The following is an 18,708-nucleotide window of genomic DNA, read 5'->3' on the forward strand; positions in this document are numbered from 1 at the left end:
CCGAGTTAGAAAAATATTTTAAAATTATTTTCTGTGTTTATTATGTATGAATTTACTTGTGTGAAAATTTTGTGCTTTAATTTTGTCGTTTGAGTGTCCGATTAAATAAAAGGATTAAGTCGCGTAAAATAAAAATTTAGTGGTTATTTCTAAAAGGGCCGAATAGTGGTTGTTCTTTAAATATGGGGGTTTTATGTTGCAATTTGACCATTGAAAAGATAGTTGACAACATTGTGTTTATAATATATAGTTTTTATATTATTTATAAAGGTTATAATAATAATTTATATATTATAATGTTATTATAATAAAAACAAAACATAAGAAAGTGGCCATTTTCATTATATTTGTGCCGAATGAAAAGAGAAAGAAAATAAGAAAACCAAGCTAGGTATTCGGCCCTTGTTCAAGCAAATTAAGGTATGTTTCGGTTTCGGTTTTTGATGATTTTTTTGTTTTTGAGATCGTTGCTTCGAATACTACCCGACCCATGCTTCAATTTTTTATTTTGATGAATATTTTGAGTTATGCCATTGATGAATAATTGTGTTTTGTGATGTTTGATGATGAATTATTGAAGATATGTTTTGGGTTAGTATGTTTTGTATTGGAAATTTTGATGAATTTGAGTAATTAGGGCTAAATTGCAAAAATAATAAATTGAGGGACTAAAATGTAAAATAAATGAATTTTGTGAGCTTGCATGGGCATGATGAATATTCGGCCAAAGCTTGGTATGTGTAAATTTTGTATGTTTTGTGTTTTATGCAAATTGGACTAAATTGTAAAAAGTATAAAATGTCAGGGGTAAAATAGTAATTTTATCATTTTTGTTTTTGGATTAAATTGAATGAAATTGTGTTTAAATGAGCTTAATTTGAAATTGTATAGATCAAGAACAAAAGAAATCAGACTTGGATCTGGGGAAAAAATAGTAGTTGAATAGTCGTTTTATATACCCGTCGATATCTGAGGCAAGTCTATAAGCATCTATATATACTGTTTATTTTAATTAAATATGAATTTTATATGCTGAAAGGAAATATGTGAACTTATACACGTGTTAATCAAATGAAAATAAGCTTGGAAGCTATGTTTATGAATTCGTTTCGACAGAGTTACGACGTCCGAAAGGCCCGTACGAACCTTAGGAATAGCTAGGATACATATGTCATGACATAGGATTTCCGATATGTGTTCTCGTGTAAGACCACGTCTGGGACGATGGCATCGATATATGTGATTACGTGTAAGACCATGTCTAGGACATTGGCATCATATTTGATTCGTGTAAGACCCTGTCTGGGACAGTGGCATCGATATGAGATAGCATGTAAGACCACGTCTGGGACGTTGGCATTGTTCGATATATGTGATTATTCGAGTATCCTATTAAATTCCGAATGGTTCAGCGGGCAATGATAAGTTGTGATTAAAGGCGTAAAACGAGCTAAAATGATCAGGTTGAGTTACTTGACTACCTATTTAAAAATACGGTAAGTTGGCCAGTTGGTATGTGATATAAATTATATAAGTTACTAATGTGAACATATGTACATTGGTGAAGTATATTCGGCCATGTGTTATGTATATGCATATGATGTTATATTTTGGTTCAAAATTATATGTATATGTGTGTAAATATATATTCGAATATATAATGATATTATGTCTTTGAATTGAATGACACTTTGAATATATATACATGTACATTCGGTTAAGATAAGATTTATTTAAGAAAACACATGTTTTATATGAAACGTTAAGCTTGAGGTTAAATGTGATTATGCTAGTATAATTTAATTTGGTTAAAATGAGTTGATAATGTAGTTTATATTCGGTCAAAATAGATATGTAATAATAAGGTTAAAATAAGAGTTGCACATGTGAATGACATTATATATATATTCGCCAAATGTTAAACTTATGTGTATTCGGTTAAATATGGATTTGATGTATAGTATATGTTTGGTAAATGTATTTTTCGATTATGGAAATGGATATGAATATTGAAAACATTATTTGATTTTGTTGTAACTAATTAAATGTTGTTAAGTTATTTAATTGCTCATGACTTACTAAGCTGTAATAGCTTACTCTGTGTGTTTTTTTTCCTATACTTTTTAGAGTTCCAAAGACTTGCTCGGGCTGGAAGTCGTTGGAGTCATCATCACACTATTCGGTTATCGTTTCGGTAAATTAAGGCTTTGAAGTTTTTGGTTATGTGGCATGTATAGGCTAGTTTTAATTTAGTTGTTGTATATATATTTAGCCATGCGAAAATGGCTTGATCTAATGCAAATGATCCGAGGTTTAAGTAATTTTGGTCATAGTAAAGGTGTGGGGTATACTTAGTATATGAATTTGGTAAGACTTAATGATATATATATGGTTTATAATTATTTTATTTTGGTAAGCATGATATGGATGATGGATGTGTTATGGTTGTGGTTGTGGTTTATTAATAATGCTAATGATAGTGATTTTCGGTATTGTATTAGCTTAATTTGTAAGTATGAATTATGGTCTAATTTGTGTGATGAAATGGTATTGAGATTTGGCTTGATTAAATAGGTAAAATCGATATATATTGAAGATGAAATAATGGTTATTTCGATTTATGTGATGTAAATATAGGTGATGGTCATAATCTAGTTTGTGATTCGGCATTGGTGATCAAATCATGTAGTTAAGTATTTAGTTATATGTTAATTTTGAATTTGGTTGTATTCATTATGTATGGACTATGTTATGCTATGAATATTTGGTAAATTGAAATGATTAATTTGAGTAAATTTGTAATGGCATGAGTACATTGGTGAAATGGATTGAAAATGGAAATTGATATATTATTATATGTATTTGATTGATGAAATGTAAACAAATATATATGTCTTTGATAAGTTAATTTGAATGACCGGATATATATATATAATAAATTGATTTGGGTGTGTATATAAAATTTTGACATGATTTATACTGTATGGAATTGGCACGTTTTGAATTGGCTAAAATACTTGAAAAATGGCTAATGTTAGTCAAGTGAGTAAAGTATGAATTGGTTTTGCATGTATTTTAGGCTTAATAATTAGCATGTGAATTGGGTATAAATTGTCTGGTTAGTTTGCTAGCTGAATAGAAGATAAGAAGAATGGCAAAGCATACAAATGTTTTGTACTTAAATGGGAAGTTAGGCATGTATGTCTTATTAGTTGAGTTTTAAAAAAAATGGTGTATATTTTATAAGGTTAAATGCATTTATCGCTAAGATGTTTATATGCTAAACTTGACTATTTGGTGAAATTGATTATGCTGCATTTTCTAATGGACAATAAGCCGAGCAATATGGATTGTTTGGTTTTATGCACATGAATAGAAATATGAATTAATATGTTTGATATTCAGCTTAAGAAGTAAAAAAAAAAATGCTTGGATGTCTTAATGTATGCGTATGGAATTTGTAATGTGATGAGTCATCTTATAATTTGATTTTTGAATGATATGAGTAAGAAGTATATATGTTTCGAATGGTAGGATTTTAAAGCATGTGTAATATGACTATTTTGAGCCGTGTTTTTTTTTTATGGTAATGCCTCGTAACCTTATTTCGGCGACGGATATGGGTTATGGGTGTTACACATAAGTGCCTAATCAGTAAGCCGGCAATACCCCGTACTCTTCCATAACCTATGGCATGCCAACTATATCCGACTAGCCCGACTAGTTAATAGGGTATTTAATTCACTTTCCAGTATAAATTTCCATCTTAGTTCAGTATCAATTATAATTTCTTATTTCAATCAGTTTCACAGTATTGCAGTAATTCATTACTTTAGTATTTTCACAGTTCAATGCAGTACACATAACAATATTCAGTATTCCATGATTCAGTTCAGTATCAGTCTCACATATCAATTTCCACTTTCTCAATTTCAATTCCAATAAAATCTATATCAATCACCAATTTCAATATTCCAGTTCAATTCAATAATCAATTCAAACCATTTCAATTTCTATTCAATAATCACATTTCAATTCAAATTCACTTTCCACTTTCTACTCTACCAATACATATTCCAGATATTCATATATAATCATACTTGATTCAATTCAAACCACTTTTCAATCGATACTCAATTCAAGTATTCACACTTATTCATAATTTTTTATTCAATTCATATGTATATATATTTTTATTTCATTTTTCAATCACATTCAAATCACTAATTACTTTTCAGTCAATATACATTTCAAAGATTCACATAATTATTTATTTTTATTTTATTATTATTATTATTATTATTATTTTTCAATTCAATTCAATTCAATTACTTAATTCAAATCATTTTAATTTCTAATTTGTTCTCCTTCAATTTCAATAGCCATAAACATTTTGAATCAATTTCATTCAATTCAATATTATCATTTTAATTGCTTACCTAATTTTACCTAACATGCATTTTAATTAAAATATAACAATTAATAATAATAAATAGATTTGAATTATAGTAATACAAACCGTGATTTTCTCGAGTTTACTCCTCGACAATCTCCTCTTTTCCCCTCCGTGCCGATGCTTCTAGTTTTTTGCTAGCTACGAAAAATTAAGATAATTTTATAATCAATAATACACTATTAATTTATGTCTACTTAATTAAATTTCTATTCAATGTTCTACTTTAATTTCAATTTAGTCTTAACTAAATTCACTTATTTTTCTATCTCAATTCATACTTTATTTCAATTCAAATTTTAACCAAACTTAGACATAACTATCTAAATTTCATCATAAAACCCTAATTTTGAAATTCTTGAAATTTAGTCCCTACTATGTAAAACTTATAGCTTACTTTACAATTTAATGCTTTAATCAATTCTAATCAATAAGTCTATCATTAAACCCCTAATTCAAACATTTATTCAACATGAACTATACTTAAAACCTATAAACTTCCAAAGTCCCAACTTAATTTCATCAAAATCTTTATTCTAAGACTTCTAACACATCAAAATTAATATATATTAAACTTAAAAATCTCAGATTTTTTTTAAGGATTAACCGCCTCAACTTATGCTTTTGGTTTAATTGCCCTTTTAGTCCTTTTTACTTTCTTTGTATTATATTTGTTTATTAATTTAACAATTATATGGTATATAATTATAACAAATATCTATTACTTAAATAACAAGTAAATTAAATACATATACTACAAATGTACATATTTTAATTAACACACTTGTATTTTATCATCACCTCACACTTGTCTTTATTTGTTTTATTTCATAATATAATATATTAATTAATAAACATCTTTTACTTATTATTTAAGAAAATATACAAATAAATTATAAGTGTGTTTTCATATATTTACACATGTTTATTATCTCTACCATACACTTGTCACTATTTTTAATTTTTTAATAATAATAATTTTAATATAAAACCATAATAATATTTATATATAATATAATATATAATCAAAGAAAATCTTCCCATTTGCCGCATCATTTATTGTTAATGGCTTAATTGCTATTCTAATCCTTTTTATTTTCTATTAATCTATAATTCAACTTTTACCCTTATTCAATTTAATCCTTTTTGCCTAATTACTTTAAATTGGGCTAAATTCACTAAATAAAAATCTAATTAAACACACTATTAGACTCATAATTACTCCTAATATTTATTTACTAACTCAGTTTACTAAGACGGAGGCCCGATAACATATTTTTTTCGGTACCTACAGATTTTGGGTCGTTACAAAAAAAGAATTGATGGTAGAAACCCAATTATTTATAAATCTTGAACAAAAAGAAACAATGAAAAATTTGAAAAAAAGAAGAAGAAACCAGAGAAAAGTCAATAATTAAATTTTCTTTTACATATAGGTATTTTGACAAAAAAAGAGTGATTATATATACAATGTCTAAAATTACTCATAGCCCCCAACCCATAAATAAGAGGGTAATGCGCTACTCGAGCCCACGTTATCTTAGACTGGCAACAATACCCATGCTAGTCGAGCTAAGATTCAATCAACATTAATAAATAATTTAAATTAATAATTATTTATAATTTATATTTATCTATAATGCATAGAAAAACACGAGTTTAAAAAACTTTTGAACGGTACAATATAACCAGAGTTGAATTTGTCATTTTAAATTTTTATTTATTTATAAAATTTATCAAATTTATAATAAGAGTTTTAGTTTTACGAAAATAATTGGTTAAAAATTTTACTTGATAATTAATTTATCATACTTATAAATAAAATTATAAATCTATTAAAAGACATTTATTAAATAAATTCACATAATAAATAAAATTCAAATTTTATATTGCATTATTTTATATTTAAATTAATATGTTTCCATGAATAATAAATAAAAATTATTTTAATATAATATAATATAATATATTTATATTAATTATATATTATCTACAAATTAATATAGTAAATTTATTGGTTATTGATAAATATAAAAATATTAGGTTACTTGTAATGAATAATGTTTTATAAATATAATAATAGAGTTTTATACATTTAAACTATGTTGAATAATATTAATAGATAAAATTTAAAACTGATTTTATTTGTATTTTATATTTTAATATTAATTAATAATTAATAATAGCTAAAGTCATATAAAATAATATGATAAATATAACAAAGATTTTATTTATTTAACTATAATAGATAAAATCATATTAATTATATTTTATTTATTATATAATACAGTATTGGATTCAAATTATTATGTAAAATTAATTTCGTATTAATAAAAACTAAAAATCATATAATAAATATAAGAAGTTAGAATAAATTATTTATCACTTACTAATTAAATTAAGACTTATAAGTAATATCTTATTATAAAATATTTTAATTATTTTATATTTCATAAAATAAAAATAACTGATAATGTTTTTTTAAGGATCGATCTCTTTTAGTTTGGCAAAATTTTAAGATATGTACCAAAAAAACAAATTTTAAGATAAAAGGGATATTATTTAGAGAAATATTATTATTTTGATATTTTTATACATTTTATTTTTCTTATACACGTTTCATAATCTTCATTAATTGTATACATTAATAATATTGTTAACGAGATGGTACCACAAATTAACTCGATACCAATTTAGGATTGATGACAACACCATGATAAATAACGTATTCATATGTTTAAATTTTGATTTACTTAGAGTTTAATCTATTTTTTTATTTTGACATCATACATTTCATTATTTATTATATATTATTTTTGAACACAAATTTTTATTCTAAATACATAATTTTCATACAAATATGCGTGTCATAAAATTTTCTAATATTATCAAATAGACTCCTAATGTGCTCATATTATCAATGAAATCTAAATTTCGAACCAAGATTTTTTGTTTGGGAGTACAATGTCACTTGCGATTCCACATTAAACATCTAAATCAACAGCTAAACTAACAGAAAGATATGATTAATGTAATATTGATACTTTGAGTACTTAATTAAAACAATTTAAAAGTTTAGAATTGATTTAGAATTCAGAGTATTGTTTAAGGATGTTTCAAGGGTATTAATAAGTTTTCAGAATGTGCACGTTGTGGCTGCCCCAGCCCTATTAGGGTAACAGGCTGGTCCAGTTGGGCAATTTTGTACCATTATATGAGATTATTCATTTGCACCACCCTCTCCTGAAATTTCTCCTCAAAGTTGTTGCATTCTCGTCCAAGTCCAAGTCCAGTCCGGTACTTTGCTTTGGTTTTATTGTTTGATCTGTTTACGCCACTCTCCGCCTTTTTTTCCTCTCGCTTCCCTTATCTGCATCCGCTGTATGTATATATGGTCAGGCAAAAGAATCTACATTTAAGTGGAATCTTGAATAACTTCGTTGTTGTTGTTGTTGTTTTTTTTTAACTAGATTTGTTGCGGGTGCTGCTAGTGACGAGAGAGAGAGAGAGAGAGAGAGAGAGACCGAGAAAAATGTCGAAGGCTGGTGCATTGGATCTGGCATCCGGTCTCGGCGGCAAGATCGAGAAAACCGAAGTCCTTTCCGCTGTTGAGCAGTATTCATTCTCCCCTTTTTTGATTTTTTTTCTTACTTTTTTAATTATGTCTTGAGAGTTGAGTATAGATCCCTCCTTTTTCAGTTTTTATGCAATTTTTTTTATATGTTTGGTAAATGTTCATAATGAGAATAAAAGAGAAAAAAATACTTAAGCTTTTACTTGGAATGTGGAAAGAAATATAGAAAGCATATATATTTTTTAATTGTTGTGTTTGAGGAAAGAAAAATGATACGAAGAAATAAATTTTTATAGAGAGAGAAATAAGATAAAAGCAATAATTTTTGTGAAAAATGCCTAACGAATTTATATTTTACTTCAATCTTCACTAGAGTATGACCCTTCTTTCTCTCTGGATTAATGCGTCTTTTAGTTAAAGTAACTTAAATTTCTTTCCCACTCTATGGATTAAGCTTTTTGCTTGATTTAATCTTTCTCTAGTTGCTAAGCTTATTTTCTGTGTACTTAACCTTTGATTGTTATCATCTCTCTCTCACTCACAGGTGACGTTAGTTTGCAGTACAATCTCATTTATTACGTCCATAATAAGTTTCAAATTTAAGATTCTTTGATGTTGGCCATAATTAAGTTATTAAATTTATATAACTGCACGGAACATGGACCGGGTCATGACTGGTACCTGTTTTACTTTTTGACTCTTCTGTAACTGGGTAAGGCTGAAACATTTAGAACATGACGGGTTTGGTTGAAAGATACAAGTGACTATAGATTCTATGGCGATATTATTAAGGAAGTAAATGTACCTGTGTGTCAACATGATATGACTGGCAGCTGATTTATAGGTTTCTTTTATCTTAGTTGTTAGCATCCCTTTGGTCTTCAATGGTGATTGTAATATACAAAAAAAATTTAATTTGGCAGGTCTGTTGATTTCAGTTGTTGATTTTTCTCAAAGAAGTTAGAACTTCATTTATTTCCTGCTATGCAAAAAGAGTAGTGGACCCTGCTATTTACTCTCAAAGCAAAAATGTAATCATAAAAAGACCTCCAACTCCAACTGAAGAGCCATGTGGTGAAAGTTATTTAAAGATATCGATAGCATGCCATCAAAATATTTTGTAAATCATTAAACAAAAATAAGACATATGTGCCCATGCAAAATCTGCTACAGAGTGACCAATACCATAGGGTTGTTTGTAGTTACTTAGAACTCATACAGTGTATCCTTACAATATGCACGATCACTTGAAATGCTGTCTTTTACACTTTAGATTTTTGCTATTGTTTTTGAAATTTATATGAGATTATTTTAATGCTTCAGGTATGAGCGATATCATGTCTTTTATGGAGGCGAAGAGGAAGAGAGAAAAGCCAACTACACTGACATGGTCAGACTAGCTTCTTTTACCAATCTTGCTCTCAGTGATCCTTCCAACCTACTGCTTAGTTTCTTAGTTTTAGCTCATTTTCAACTTTTTCTGTTAGTTATGAATTAGGAGCTTGGATGTTTGCTTTGTTGTTTTGTTTGACTGTATTATTTACACTGGCAGATATAGTTGTCTATTTCATCAAGCCATATGATGATCCGATACCTGCTATTTTGTCTTAAACTAATGAATACTGTATTCTCACTTACAGTTTTATTGGAATGGTAAAGTTAAATTAGGATTTGATTGCATGTGCAAACACTCATTTGATGTTATGAATTCAGGTTAACAAATACTATGATCTTGTTACCAGCTTTTATGAGTTTGGATGGGGTGAATCTTTCCATTTTGCTCCCAGGTATCCATTCATTCACCTCTATCTTGTGTATGCAAGGAAGACGGTACAGTTGCTTTTTCAAGTCACTGTTGATCATTATCATAAAATTTGTTCCTGCAGATGGAAAGGGGAGTCTCTCAAAGAAAGCATAAAGCGGCATGAACATTTTCTTGCTTTACAACTTGGGTTGAAGCCTGGACACAAGGTTTTCCCACTTCATTAGAGCATGGAGCCATTACTTTCTAAGTTTTCTGTTACATATGATTTTTGACTTGAGATTTTACATTTTCTTTTAGGTGTTGGATGTTGGATGTGGCATTGGTGGACCACTTAGAGAAATTGCTCGATTCAGGTAAATAGCAGTTTGTTTTCAAAGCCCTTTAGCTTTATTTCATCTTCCTTTTATGTATTTTTCCTAGTTTATTTGTATCCTTTTTGTAGCTTATATTGCTTAATAGGCTAGTTTTCTTTGTTTTATGTGTATGTGTATGGATGAGCATGGAGACTAGAGTCATCTGATATTAGTTTTTGTTTTTCATTAAACCTGTGTTTTCTCATTATTTCTTAAATTTCTTTTGGCTGAATAAATAATTAAGCTCAAATTAGGGGGAAAATGTTGCAATTATCTAGTAAGGTAATCTAACTTCTGTTGGTGTTTCATAGCTGTTGAACCATTGCCCTGTTCCCTCGGATGGTATTGTAGTTGTACCAATATATTTTTTTGAATAAATCATGACTAGTTTTTTTGTAGTTGATTTTCTTATCTAGAGAATACCTTGAAGGACTCTTAAGTCATGTTTTTCTGGTGATTGCTGCAGTTCCACATTGGTCACTGGGATAAACAACAATGAATATCAAATAACAAGAGGGAAGGTGAATATCTCTTCATTCTCAATAGAAACGTTTATGGATATGCAGCAGATAGGCTTTTTATTTCTCTGTTCATTTTTCTTTTTAACTCTTGTTTCTGATTGTAAGTTTATTGATCTTTGAAATTATTATTAGCTGCATTGGGTTGATAAAAGAAGGGCAATATTTTAAGAACTTCTCAAGTTCTTTTAATAGTGATGGATCATAGTTATGTTAGTTTCTTTATTTTGTTTTTGTGTTTCATGTTGTGTCTAGGTTTTCGCTTGACTACCGTAAAATTTACTTTTTAATTATTAAAAATGTGAATATTTTAGGAATTAAACAGCATTGCTGGAGTGGAAAAGACTTGCAACTTTGTGAAGGTTGGTAATTTTCTGTGTCAAGTTTTATTATTGTTGCACTCAACTTTACATTATGTCTGTTATTATTCCCTGTTTTACAATTTTTCATACAACATGCAATAAAGTTTTTTCACGAGGCACAGTAGTGGTATGGCTGACTTTCTTTTTTTATTGTCTAATGCAGGCTGACTTCATGAAGATGCCATTTCCTGACAGCACCTTTGATGCAGTTTATGCAATTGAAGCTACTTGCCATGCTCCGGATGCGGTATGTCAATTTAAAATTCCCCCATTACACTCAAGATCATTTTCATCTTGGATGGAATGAATTATAAAGTTTCCATTATTTATTGATTTGATTTGGTTTGATTTAATTGTTTTCATATTATACCACTTTATTGATTTGATTGTTGTCTGTCATGACATAGTATGGCTGCTACAAGGAGATTTACAGAGTACTAAAGCCAGGACAGTATTTTGCTGCATACGAGTGGTGCATGACAGATTCATTTGATCCAAATAACTCAGAACATCAGAAAATTAAGGTGGGCATCTTAAGGGCATTAAAATGCAACCGGTTTGTTATGCATCCATGAGTTTAGCTTAAATGAGAGTTTTGTTTATACAGGCTGAAATTGAGATTGGTGATGGTCTTCCGGATATCAGGTTGACTGGACAGTGCCTGGAAGCTCTAAAACAGGCTGGTTTTGAGGTGAACTCTTACTTTAGTCTCTGCCCTTTGTCCCTTCCTTTTTATCTTTTAATATTGTTAACCATTTTCATATTGTATTCTAGATAATTTGGGAGAAAGATCTTGCTGTTGGCTCCCCACTCCCTTGGTACTTGCCTTTGGATACAAGCCACTTCTCATTGAGTAGCTTCCGCCTAACATCTGTTGGACGCTTCATCACTAGAAATATGGTAAAAGCTACGAAACACTACATCGTTCCACTCTAATGATGCTCATCATGAAGTAACAGTGGACTCAATGTTAAGATCATAAGCACTTACCAGTACTTTTATCCATTTCTTTGCAGGTAAAGGGTCTAGAATTTGTGGGATTAGCTCCCAAGGGAAGTCAAAGAGTTCAAGATTTTCTAGAGAAAGCTGCAGAAGGGTTGGTTGAAGGTGGCAGGTGAGTTACATTACTGAGTCCTATTTCCCCATGATTACTTCATCTGCATGTAAGTTTGATTTGGAATGATACTCGGATGGTAGAGTTCTTTAATCCTAGAAGCAGGATTAAAAAGCTGCCATGTATTCTTAATCGGTATTTAAAAAATTAAAAACTAAATAAACGAGATGGGTGACGGTTTCTTATGGTTCTCTGTCTGGGTCCAATCAATATGCTAACATTATGTTAATTTTTGTTTTGGTTTTCAATTTCAGGAAAGAGATATTTACGCCTATGTATTTCTTTTTGGCCCGAAAGCCACTTTCGGAGAGACAGTGATGCATCGATGTAGGGGGTGAAAGCTGGGTGAATCTATCAAATATGAACTTAAGCTTGGTTGTTTGGTTCCATCGTCTGTAACAGTTTTAGAGACTTGGTGTTTATTAGTTAGTTGATTTCCGGTATTTTCATTTATAGAAGTTACTGGATTATGTGAAACATATAAATTTATCCTTATTTCATGTTTTTAAGTTGTTGAAATCTCTAGCGGAATGTTCAATATTTTGAATATATTTGTTGGATAATTATTACTTATTTGAATTATTAATATTAACCAAAATACATCTTCGGTCTATTAAATACGGTACAAAATTAACCAAAACACAGACATCGTGATTCCAATCTATGGCGGGTATAATATAGAAATATTTTGGGTATATTTGGATTGAAAAAAAATTGTCCTGTTGATAATGCGAATATGCTGATTTTTAAACAAACTATTGTTTTGTTGTTAGTATAAGAAGATGTAGGGTGTATTGTCTTCCTTTAAGGGTTGGGGGCTATAGTTAATTTTAGTATAATGAAGTTAATGGAAAAAAAAGAATGATTTTAGTGCTTGAATATAAAAGGGTTCAAGGAAGTTCAAACTCATAACTCTAAATATATACTTTTATCAATGTTAATTTCTGGGTTAATACACTATTTAGAGCATGTACTTGACAATTATACTCAAATTTTAATTTAATTTTATTTTAGTTTTTGAACATGTTTCCTGCAACATGATTTGTAATTTTTATTCAAGTTAATCTCCGAACTTAATAATTAAAATTTCTTTTATTTAAATTAATCATTGACATTTCTTAAAAAATTTAAAATCTAATATGATATTAAGTTGAAAAACCTTTAAATCCCATTAGCAAATTCAAACCCAGAATTTGCATTAACCCATTATTTAAAAAAAAAAGCTATGTTCTAACATTTATGATTAGTTATTTCTGGTTAAAAAATGCAGTTAGTATTTGTTATGGATTATATGGGACATGCCTACTTCCACTAATTGAGGTCTTCTTTCAACGTCTTGGGATTGCTGATTAACGACTGATCTTGAATTGATTGCTTCTTTTCTTACATAATTGTATTAATATCTTTTTGAAAGAAAATTGTGTATATATAAAAATATTCCAAATTTTGGGGTTTCGGCTCATCGATGAAACCTCATCTCACATTTAATGGATCGACTCATTAATTCCTGACTCCTTTTCCCATCCTTCCCTTCCGTTCCGCCCTCTCATTTTCGTAACTTCTTCATTACTATCAGCTTGTATTTCACTCACCAATGCTGCGAAGTCCCCTTAGCGCCGTCAACTTAAGCTGCCCGCTGTCAGTCTCCTCACCGCCCATCACTTGTTCGACAAAAATCCGCCCTCAACAGCTCATTCGCTCATCAAACCGAAGCTCCGTCTACTGCCTGACGGGGTCCCAGAAAGATTCCAAGGACGCATTGTCTCGGATTATAAGAAGAGAGGCTGCTATTGAAGGCATTGGGAGGAAAGCCAAGTCCAAGAAGCAGCGCAAGAGGCTTTGGCCTAAGGCTGTCTTGGAGGCTCTCGATGAAGCCATAAAGGACAACGCTTGGTACTCTGCTCTTGAGGTTTGTCATTTATGGACTGGGTCGTTTCATTCTCTTCTCCTCTCAACTGTTTTGCCTTACTTCTTAAATAATATTTATATAAGATGGGTTACAACATATTTTATTACTCGCTTGTTTCATAGATATTTGCACTTCTACGTAAGCAACAATGGTACGAGCCTAGATGCCAAACATACACAAAATTGATAGTGATGCTGGGTAAATGCAAGCAACCCGAGCAAGCCAGTTTGCTATTCGAAACAATGCTTTCGGAAGGACTTAAACCCGCCATTGATGTCTATACTGCTCTTGTACATGCATATGGTAAAAGTGGCCTCATTGACAAGGCTTTTTCTGCTGTTGAAGATATGAAATCAGTCTTTGACTGCAAACCTGATGTGTATACTTACTCCATTCTGATCGACTCTTGTGTGAAACATCGCCGCTTTGATCTCATGAGTAGAATTCTTGCAGAGATGTCTTATCTAGGAATTGGGTTTAGCACTATTACATACAACAGTATTATTGATGGATATGGTAAGGCTGAATTGTTTGAGGATATGGAGAACTTACTGACAGATATGATTGAAAGTGGTGATTCCCTGCCTGATATTTTCACCTTCAATTCTATTATTGGGGCTTATGGAAACATAGGGCAGATTGAGAAGATGGAAAAGTGGTATGAAGAATTTCAGCTAATGGGAATAAGGCCAGACATTAACACTTTCAACATCCTTATTAAATCTTTTGGGAAAACAGGCATGTATGAGAAGATGGGTTCGGTCATGAAGTTCATGAGCAAAAGATTTTTCTCCCCCACCATTGTTACTTATAATATTGTTATTGAAGTATTAGGAAAGGCCGGAAAGATTGAGAAGATGGAGGAATATTTCAAGGAAATGAAGCATAAAGGAATGAAGCCAAATGCTATTACTTATTGTTCTCTTGTTAGTGCTTACTCTAAGGCTGGTTTAATTAAGAAGGTTGCTTCAATTTTGAGGCAGGTGGAGAATTCTGATGTGATACTCGATACCCCTTTTTTTAACTGTGTCATCAGTGCCTATGGTAAGGTTGATGACATAAAAAGGATGGCTGAATTGTTTATGTTGATGAAAGAGAAAAAATGCATGCCGGATAACATCACTTTTGCAACTATGATTCAAGCCTACAACACTCATGGCATGATTGAAGCTGCTCAAGATTTACAAAACAAGTTGATCAACAACACAAGCAAAAGTTTAGGTATGTTTGAGCATTGGCTCAAATGCTCTGTCCTATCTGTGTAATTCTATACTTTTCTAACTTCAAATCAACTTAAGATATTTTCTGTTCTGTTTAATACTTGTCAAGAATTGACCTTAAAGGTCATTGAACTACAAGCTCTTTTCGTAGTATCTATTGTCTATATCCAATAGAAAGAACAGCACTAAGCAAATGGTGACAATTAATATTTGACTCCAGATTTGTGGTTTCTGTTTTTTTGTGATTTAGTAAACAGATTATTAATTGGATCAAGTTGCTCAAATCAAAGCGTTCAATGAGACAAATGTTGTATTTTGCAAGACCACGTTTCTTACATGATTGCTGTTTTCTTGAAATTTTGGCAGTTATGGTGAAGGAGATGAGAAGGAATGAGGTCATGTGATCAGTGAATTAGGATGCAATGATGGAGATGGTAGAGATGAGATTTTAAGTGGAGTATGATCAAAGAAACTGCCTTCGATGATGGTACTCAAATGGAATGCCGATTCAAGTAAAACAATTCCTTTATTTGATTGAGATGTGTCTATTAGATGGATTAACTAAAGAACTATGATTATGAAATGTGCATGTACCAATCAGATAAACATACTTGGAAAAGTCATGTGTAGGACAATAATCATTGAAGAATGTTGATTTGCAACTTGCAGTTGCTGGTAGAAGGTGCGGGGAGCAATGAGAGGAAGATAGTTGTCGAACTGATGACTACTGAGGAAGGAGGCTGGTACTACTTTCTAACCATGCCCTTCCTTCCGTTACTTTTGTATATCATTGCATTGCATTTGTATTTTTAAGGCCTTAGGGGGGGAAAGTTCCTAATTAGTGGAATGTAAATCTGTTTGTCATAGTGTAATGCGAAAGAAAGCAAAACCATTTGTTATATATACTAGTATCTAAATATTTTGTGTTGGAACAGGATCAGGTATAGCCGTATAGGTTTGGGTACTTTGTGTTGAATTGGGGCCATTCATGGTTGACAGTTGAGACCTTTCTCTCTCTCTAACTGAACCATCTAAGAAACTTCTAATGGTGCTATCAATTTGAGCAGACACCCTGATGAGCAGAGGCAGAGCCCAATAATATGAAAGTTTTTTAACTTTCTGAAGCCGAAGCAGCATTGGGGAGCAAACTGTAACCAATGTCCTCTCTTAACTAGAACTCATCCAATACAACAAGAGTAGATATATACATTTACACATTGCAGGTGAAATCTGAGTTGGTAGGGTTTGGGACATCATTGCAAGGCATGTGTAGCTAAGATCACACGCTTTTGTTTGAGGGATATGGAGTTGGAAATGAGTTCTTAGCACTGTCATGTTTCCGGCCACGCATTCTAACATAACTGTAAGCAACGCATGAAGAAGATATCAAGTAATGGCATGAATTTGATCTTTATAGTGAATCTGTCCAAATATAATTTGATTTGTTAATTTCATACTATAATAAATGTCATCAAAGATGTGAGAGATAAGCTTAGGTTGAATTTTCTTTTTTAATTGAATAGCAACTTAAGGAATTAACCGATTGTAATGATGGGTATATTTGGAACAGCCACACAGAAAAAAGTCCAAGTCCTTAAGAAATTTCTAATATCAAGAAAGAAAGGAAATGATCTTCTTAGTTCCTTGTGATTACCAAATTTAAATTTTTTTTAAAAAGGTCTAATTGGATTTGTTCTAAAAACGAACTGGGAACATTCTATAGAGTCATTAAATTCAAAGAAACCCAAATTAGTCAAGAAAAAACCATAGGCTAAAGCACATGGTTTTGGGTCTCATTTTAAGGGTTAAGTCAAAATATTAAATGTAGCCCACTGAAATACAGGTCAAGCCAATCAGCCATCGTAAACTTCCCTGGCCTGCCTTTTTCATATAAATACTCAAATTGCACTTTCAATCCCCAAATTCTGCCTATACAAAACAAATCCACCCTACAGTGTTTCAAGGTTTATTTTCACAAACCACACGAAAAAAGAAAAAAAGTGTTCATTATGGGGCGTTGGATGAAGCCAGAGGTAAGGGCAAAATGAATTATTTATATTTTATTATTTTATTTTCTTTGGTTAATTGGCTTTTTTTTTTTAGGTGTACCCTCTAGTAGGAGCCATGGCCTTTGTAACTAGCATGTGTATCTTTCAGCTTACAAGGAACGTTTTCTTAAATCCTGCTGTCAGGTACTTTTTTGTTTTTTAATCATAATTTTTCATACGTAAACAAGTATGTTTAATGTTTATTTTTGGCTCTCAAAATTGTTAATTTTTTGCAGGATCAACAAATCTGATCGTAGCCAAGCAGTGCTAGAAAACTATGAGGAAGGAGAAAAATATGCAGAACATGGGCTTCGTAAATTCCTAAGAACACGTCCCCCTGAAGTCATGCCAGCCATTAACCATTTCTTCTCTGAAGATAAATGAGCAGTTCAAATGGATTATACCCTCTCTGGTTTACATGAATTTGTGTATGAATAACAAGATATCAATCTGTATTTTGCATTTTTTTGGGGTTTTATTTGGATTGAATAAAGAACTAAGGTTTATATTTATATTTGTATATAACAAATTATTTACTACATATGACACATGTAGGTTGCTTCAACTAGGCTGAAATTGCAAGATTCCAAAATATGAGCACAAAATAATTACAATCTTTACTTGGATAATTCGGACGCAACGTAACAATATAATATATGAAAAAGATAACTAAAGTGACGTTTATTAGAAAAATTATAAGAAGAGAGGGGCTGCTGTTGAAGGCATTGAGAGCAAAGCAGGCTGTTTTGGTGGCTCTCGATGCTATGTTGATGTCATTTATAGTCTATAAACTTTAAAATCTTCAGATTAATCACCCAATATTTCAATCATTCTACTCACATATATTATCGAATTTTTTTAATTAATCTAAACAAAATTTCACAAATTAAAGTAAAAAACCAGATGCTAATAGATTAAAACTACAATTAATTAGAGATATCTAAACGTTTGTAGTAAATTAAAAATAGCACCATTAACCACAAGTGTTTATATTTTAAAGTAGATGCCGATAATGCTTTGTATAACTCTCATTGATAAGGTTAGAGTAGGGTGATTTTAGGAGATAAAAGCAAAACAAAGCATATATCTAGGGTTACCGAATTATATACAGCAGTTTTATTAATTTTGACAATGACAATGGTTCGACACTTTGTTGTTATCATTTCCTCTCCTAATTTTATAATAATTTCATGAAAACAATCAACCAAATTATTTATAGCCGAACAAAAACAACATTTTTGAAATTCAAGATATCAAAATTGAATTACATTCCAAAACTCATATTACAAAATATCATATATATATATATATATATATATAATTTGCATGCTTAACCTAATTTGAGAAATCAGGGGACAAAAAATCTAAGCAAGAATGACAAATGTGATAAAT

General features: G+C 30.6%; 3 protein-coding genes and 1 long non-coding RNA gene across 9 annotated transcripts; all 4 read left to right on the forward strand.

The window, feature by feature from the left end:
- The first annotated feature begins 330 nt into the window (after window positions 1–330).
- On the forward strand, window positions 331–2,402 carry LOC128032065 (uncharacterized). Its single transcript, XR_008188192.1, has 2 exons — window positions 331–420; window positions 2,128–2,402. It is a non-coding gene; the product is annotated as an uncharacterized LOC128032065 (long non-coding RNA).
- A 5,211-nt stretch (window positions 2,403–7,613) lies between these two features.
- On the forward strand, window positions 7,614–12,658 carry LOC105790583 (cycloartenol-C-24-methyltransferase). 2 transcript variants are annotated; one of them, XM_012618255.2, is made up of 14 exons: window positions 7,614–7,750; window positions 7,924–8,068; window positions 9,351–9,417; window positions 9,741–9,814; window positions 9,914–9,998; window positions 10,090–10,145; window positions 10,612–10,666; window positions 10,978–11,025; window positions 11,189–11,272; window positions 11,433–11,549; window positions 11,633–11,716; window positions 11,800–11,925; window positions 12,042–12,139; window positions 12,394–12,658. In XM_012618255.2, exons 2-14 carry the CDS (start codon window positions 7,986–7,988, stop codon window positions 12,455–12,457), a joined length of 1,041 nt encoding a protein of 346 aa, XP_012473709.1. In that variant the 5' UTR covers window positions 7,614–7,750; window positions 7,924–7,985; the 3' UTR covers window positions 12,458–12,658. The 2 variants fall into 2 exon arrangements, with proteins under 2 accessions (XP_012473709.1, XP_012473708.1); XM_012618254.2 differs by having other exon boundaries at window positions 7,667–7,834.
- A 742-nt stretch (window positions 12,659–13,400) lies between these two features.
- Window positions 13,401–16,689, forward strand: LOC105790584 (pentatricopeptide repeat-containing protein At3g53170). Of its 5 annotated transcripts, none has more exons than XR_001132528.2 (5): window positions 13,401–14,048; window positions 14,171–15,269; window positions 15,635–15,755; window positions 15,938–16,011; window positions 16,204–16,689. XR_001132528.2 is itself a non-coding variant. In XM_012618256.2 (3 exons), the coding sequence occupies exons 1-3, from the start codon at window positions 13,734–13,736 to the stop codon at window positions 15,670–15,672; spliced, it is 1,452 nt and encodes a 483-aa protein (XP_012473710.1). In that variant the 5' UTR covers window positions 13,401–13,733; the 3' UTR covers window positions 15,673–16,200. The 5 variants fall into 5 exon arrangements, 1 of the variants encoding a protein (XP_012473710.1); XR_008198357.1 differs by having other exon boundaries at window positions 16,336–16,689; XR_001132524.2 differs by having other exon boundaries at window positions 15,635–16,011.
- Window positions 16,690–16,817: 128 nt separating this feature from the next.
- LOC105790585 (uncharacterized) lies at window positions 16,818–17,812 on the forward strand. The gene is made up of 3 exons (XM_012618257.2): window positions 16,818–17,301; window positions 17,372–17,460; window positions 17,553–17,812. The coding sequence occupies exons 1-3, from the start codon at window positions 17,278–17,280 to the stop codon at window positions 17,698–17,700; spliced, it is 261 nt and encodes an 86-aa protein (XP_012473711.1). The 5' UTR covers window positions 16,818–17,277; the 3' UTR covers window positions 17,701–17,812.
- Window positions 17,813–18,708: the final 896 nt, after the last annotated feature.

The sequence above is a fragment of the Gossypium raimondii genome, chromosome 8 (genome assembly GCF_025698545.1).
Source record: "Gossypium raimondii isolate GPD5lz chromosome 8, ASM2569854v1, whole genome shotgun sequence".
Taxonomy (NCBI): domain Eukaryota; kingdom Viridiplantae; phylum Streptophyta; class Magnoliopsida; order Malvales; family Malvaceae; genus Gossypium; species Gossypium raimondii.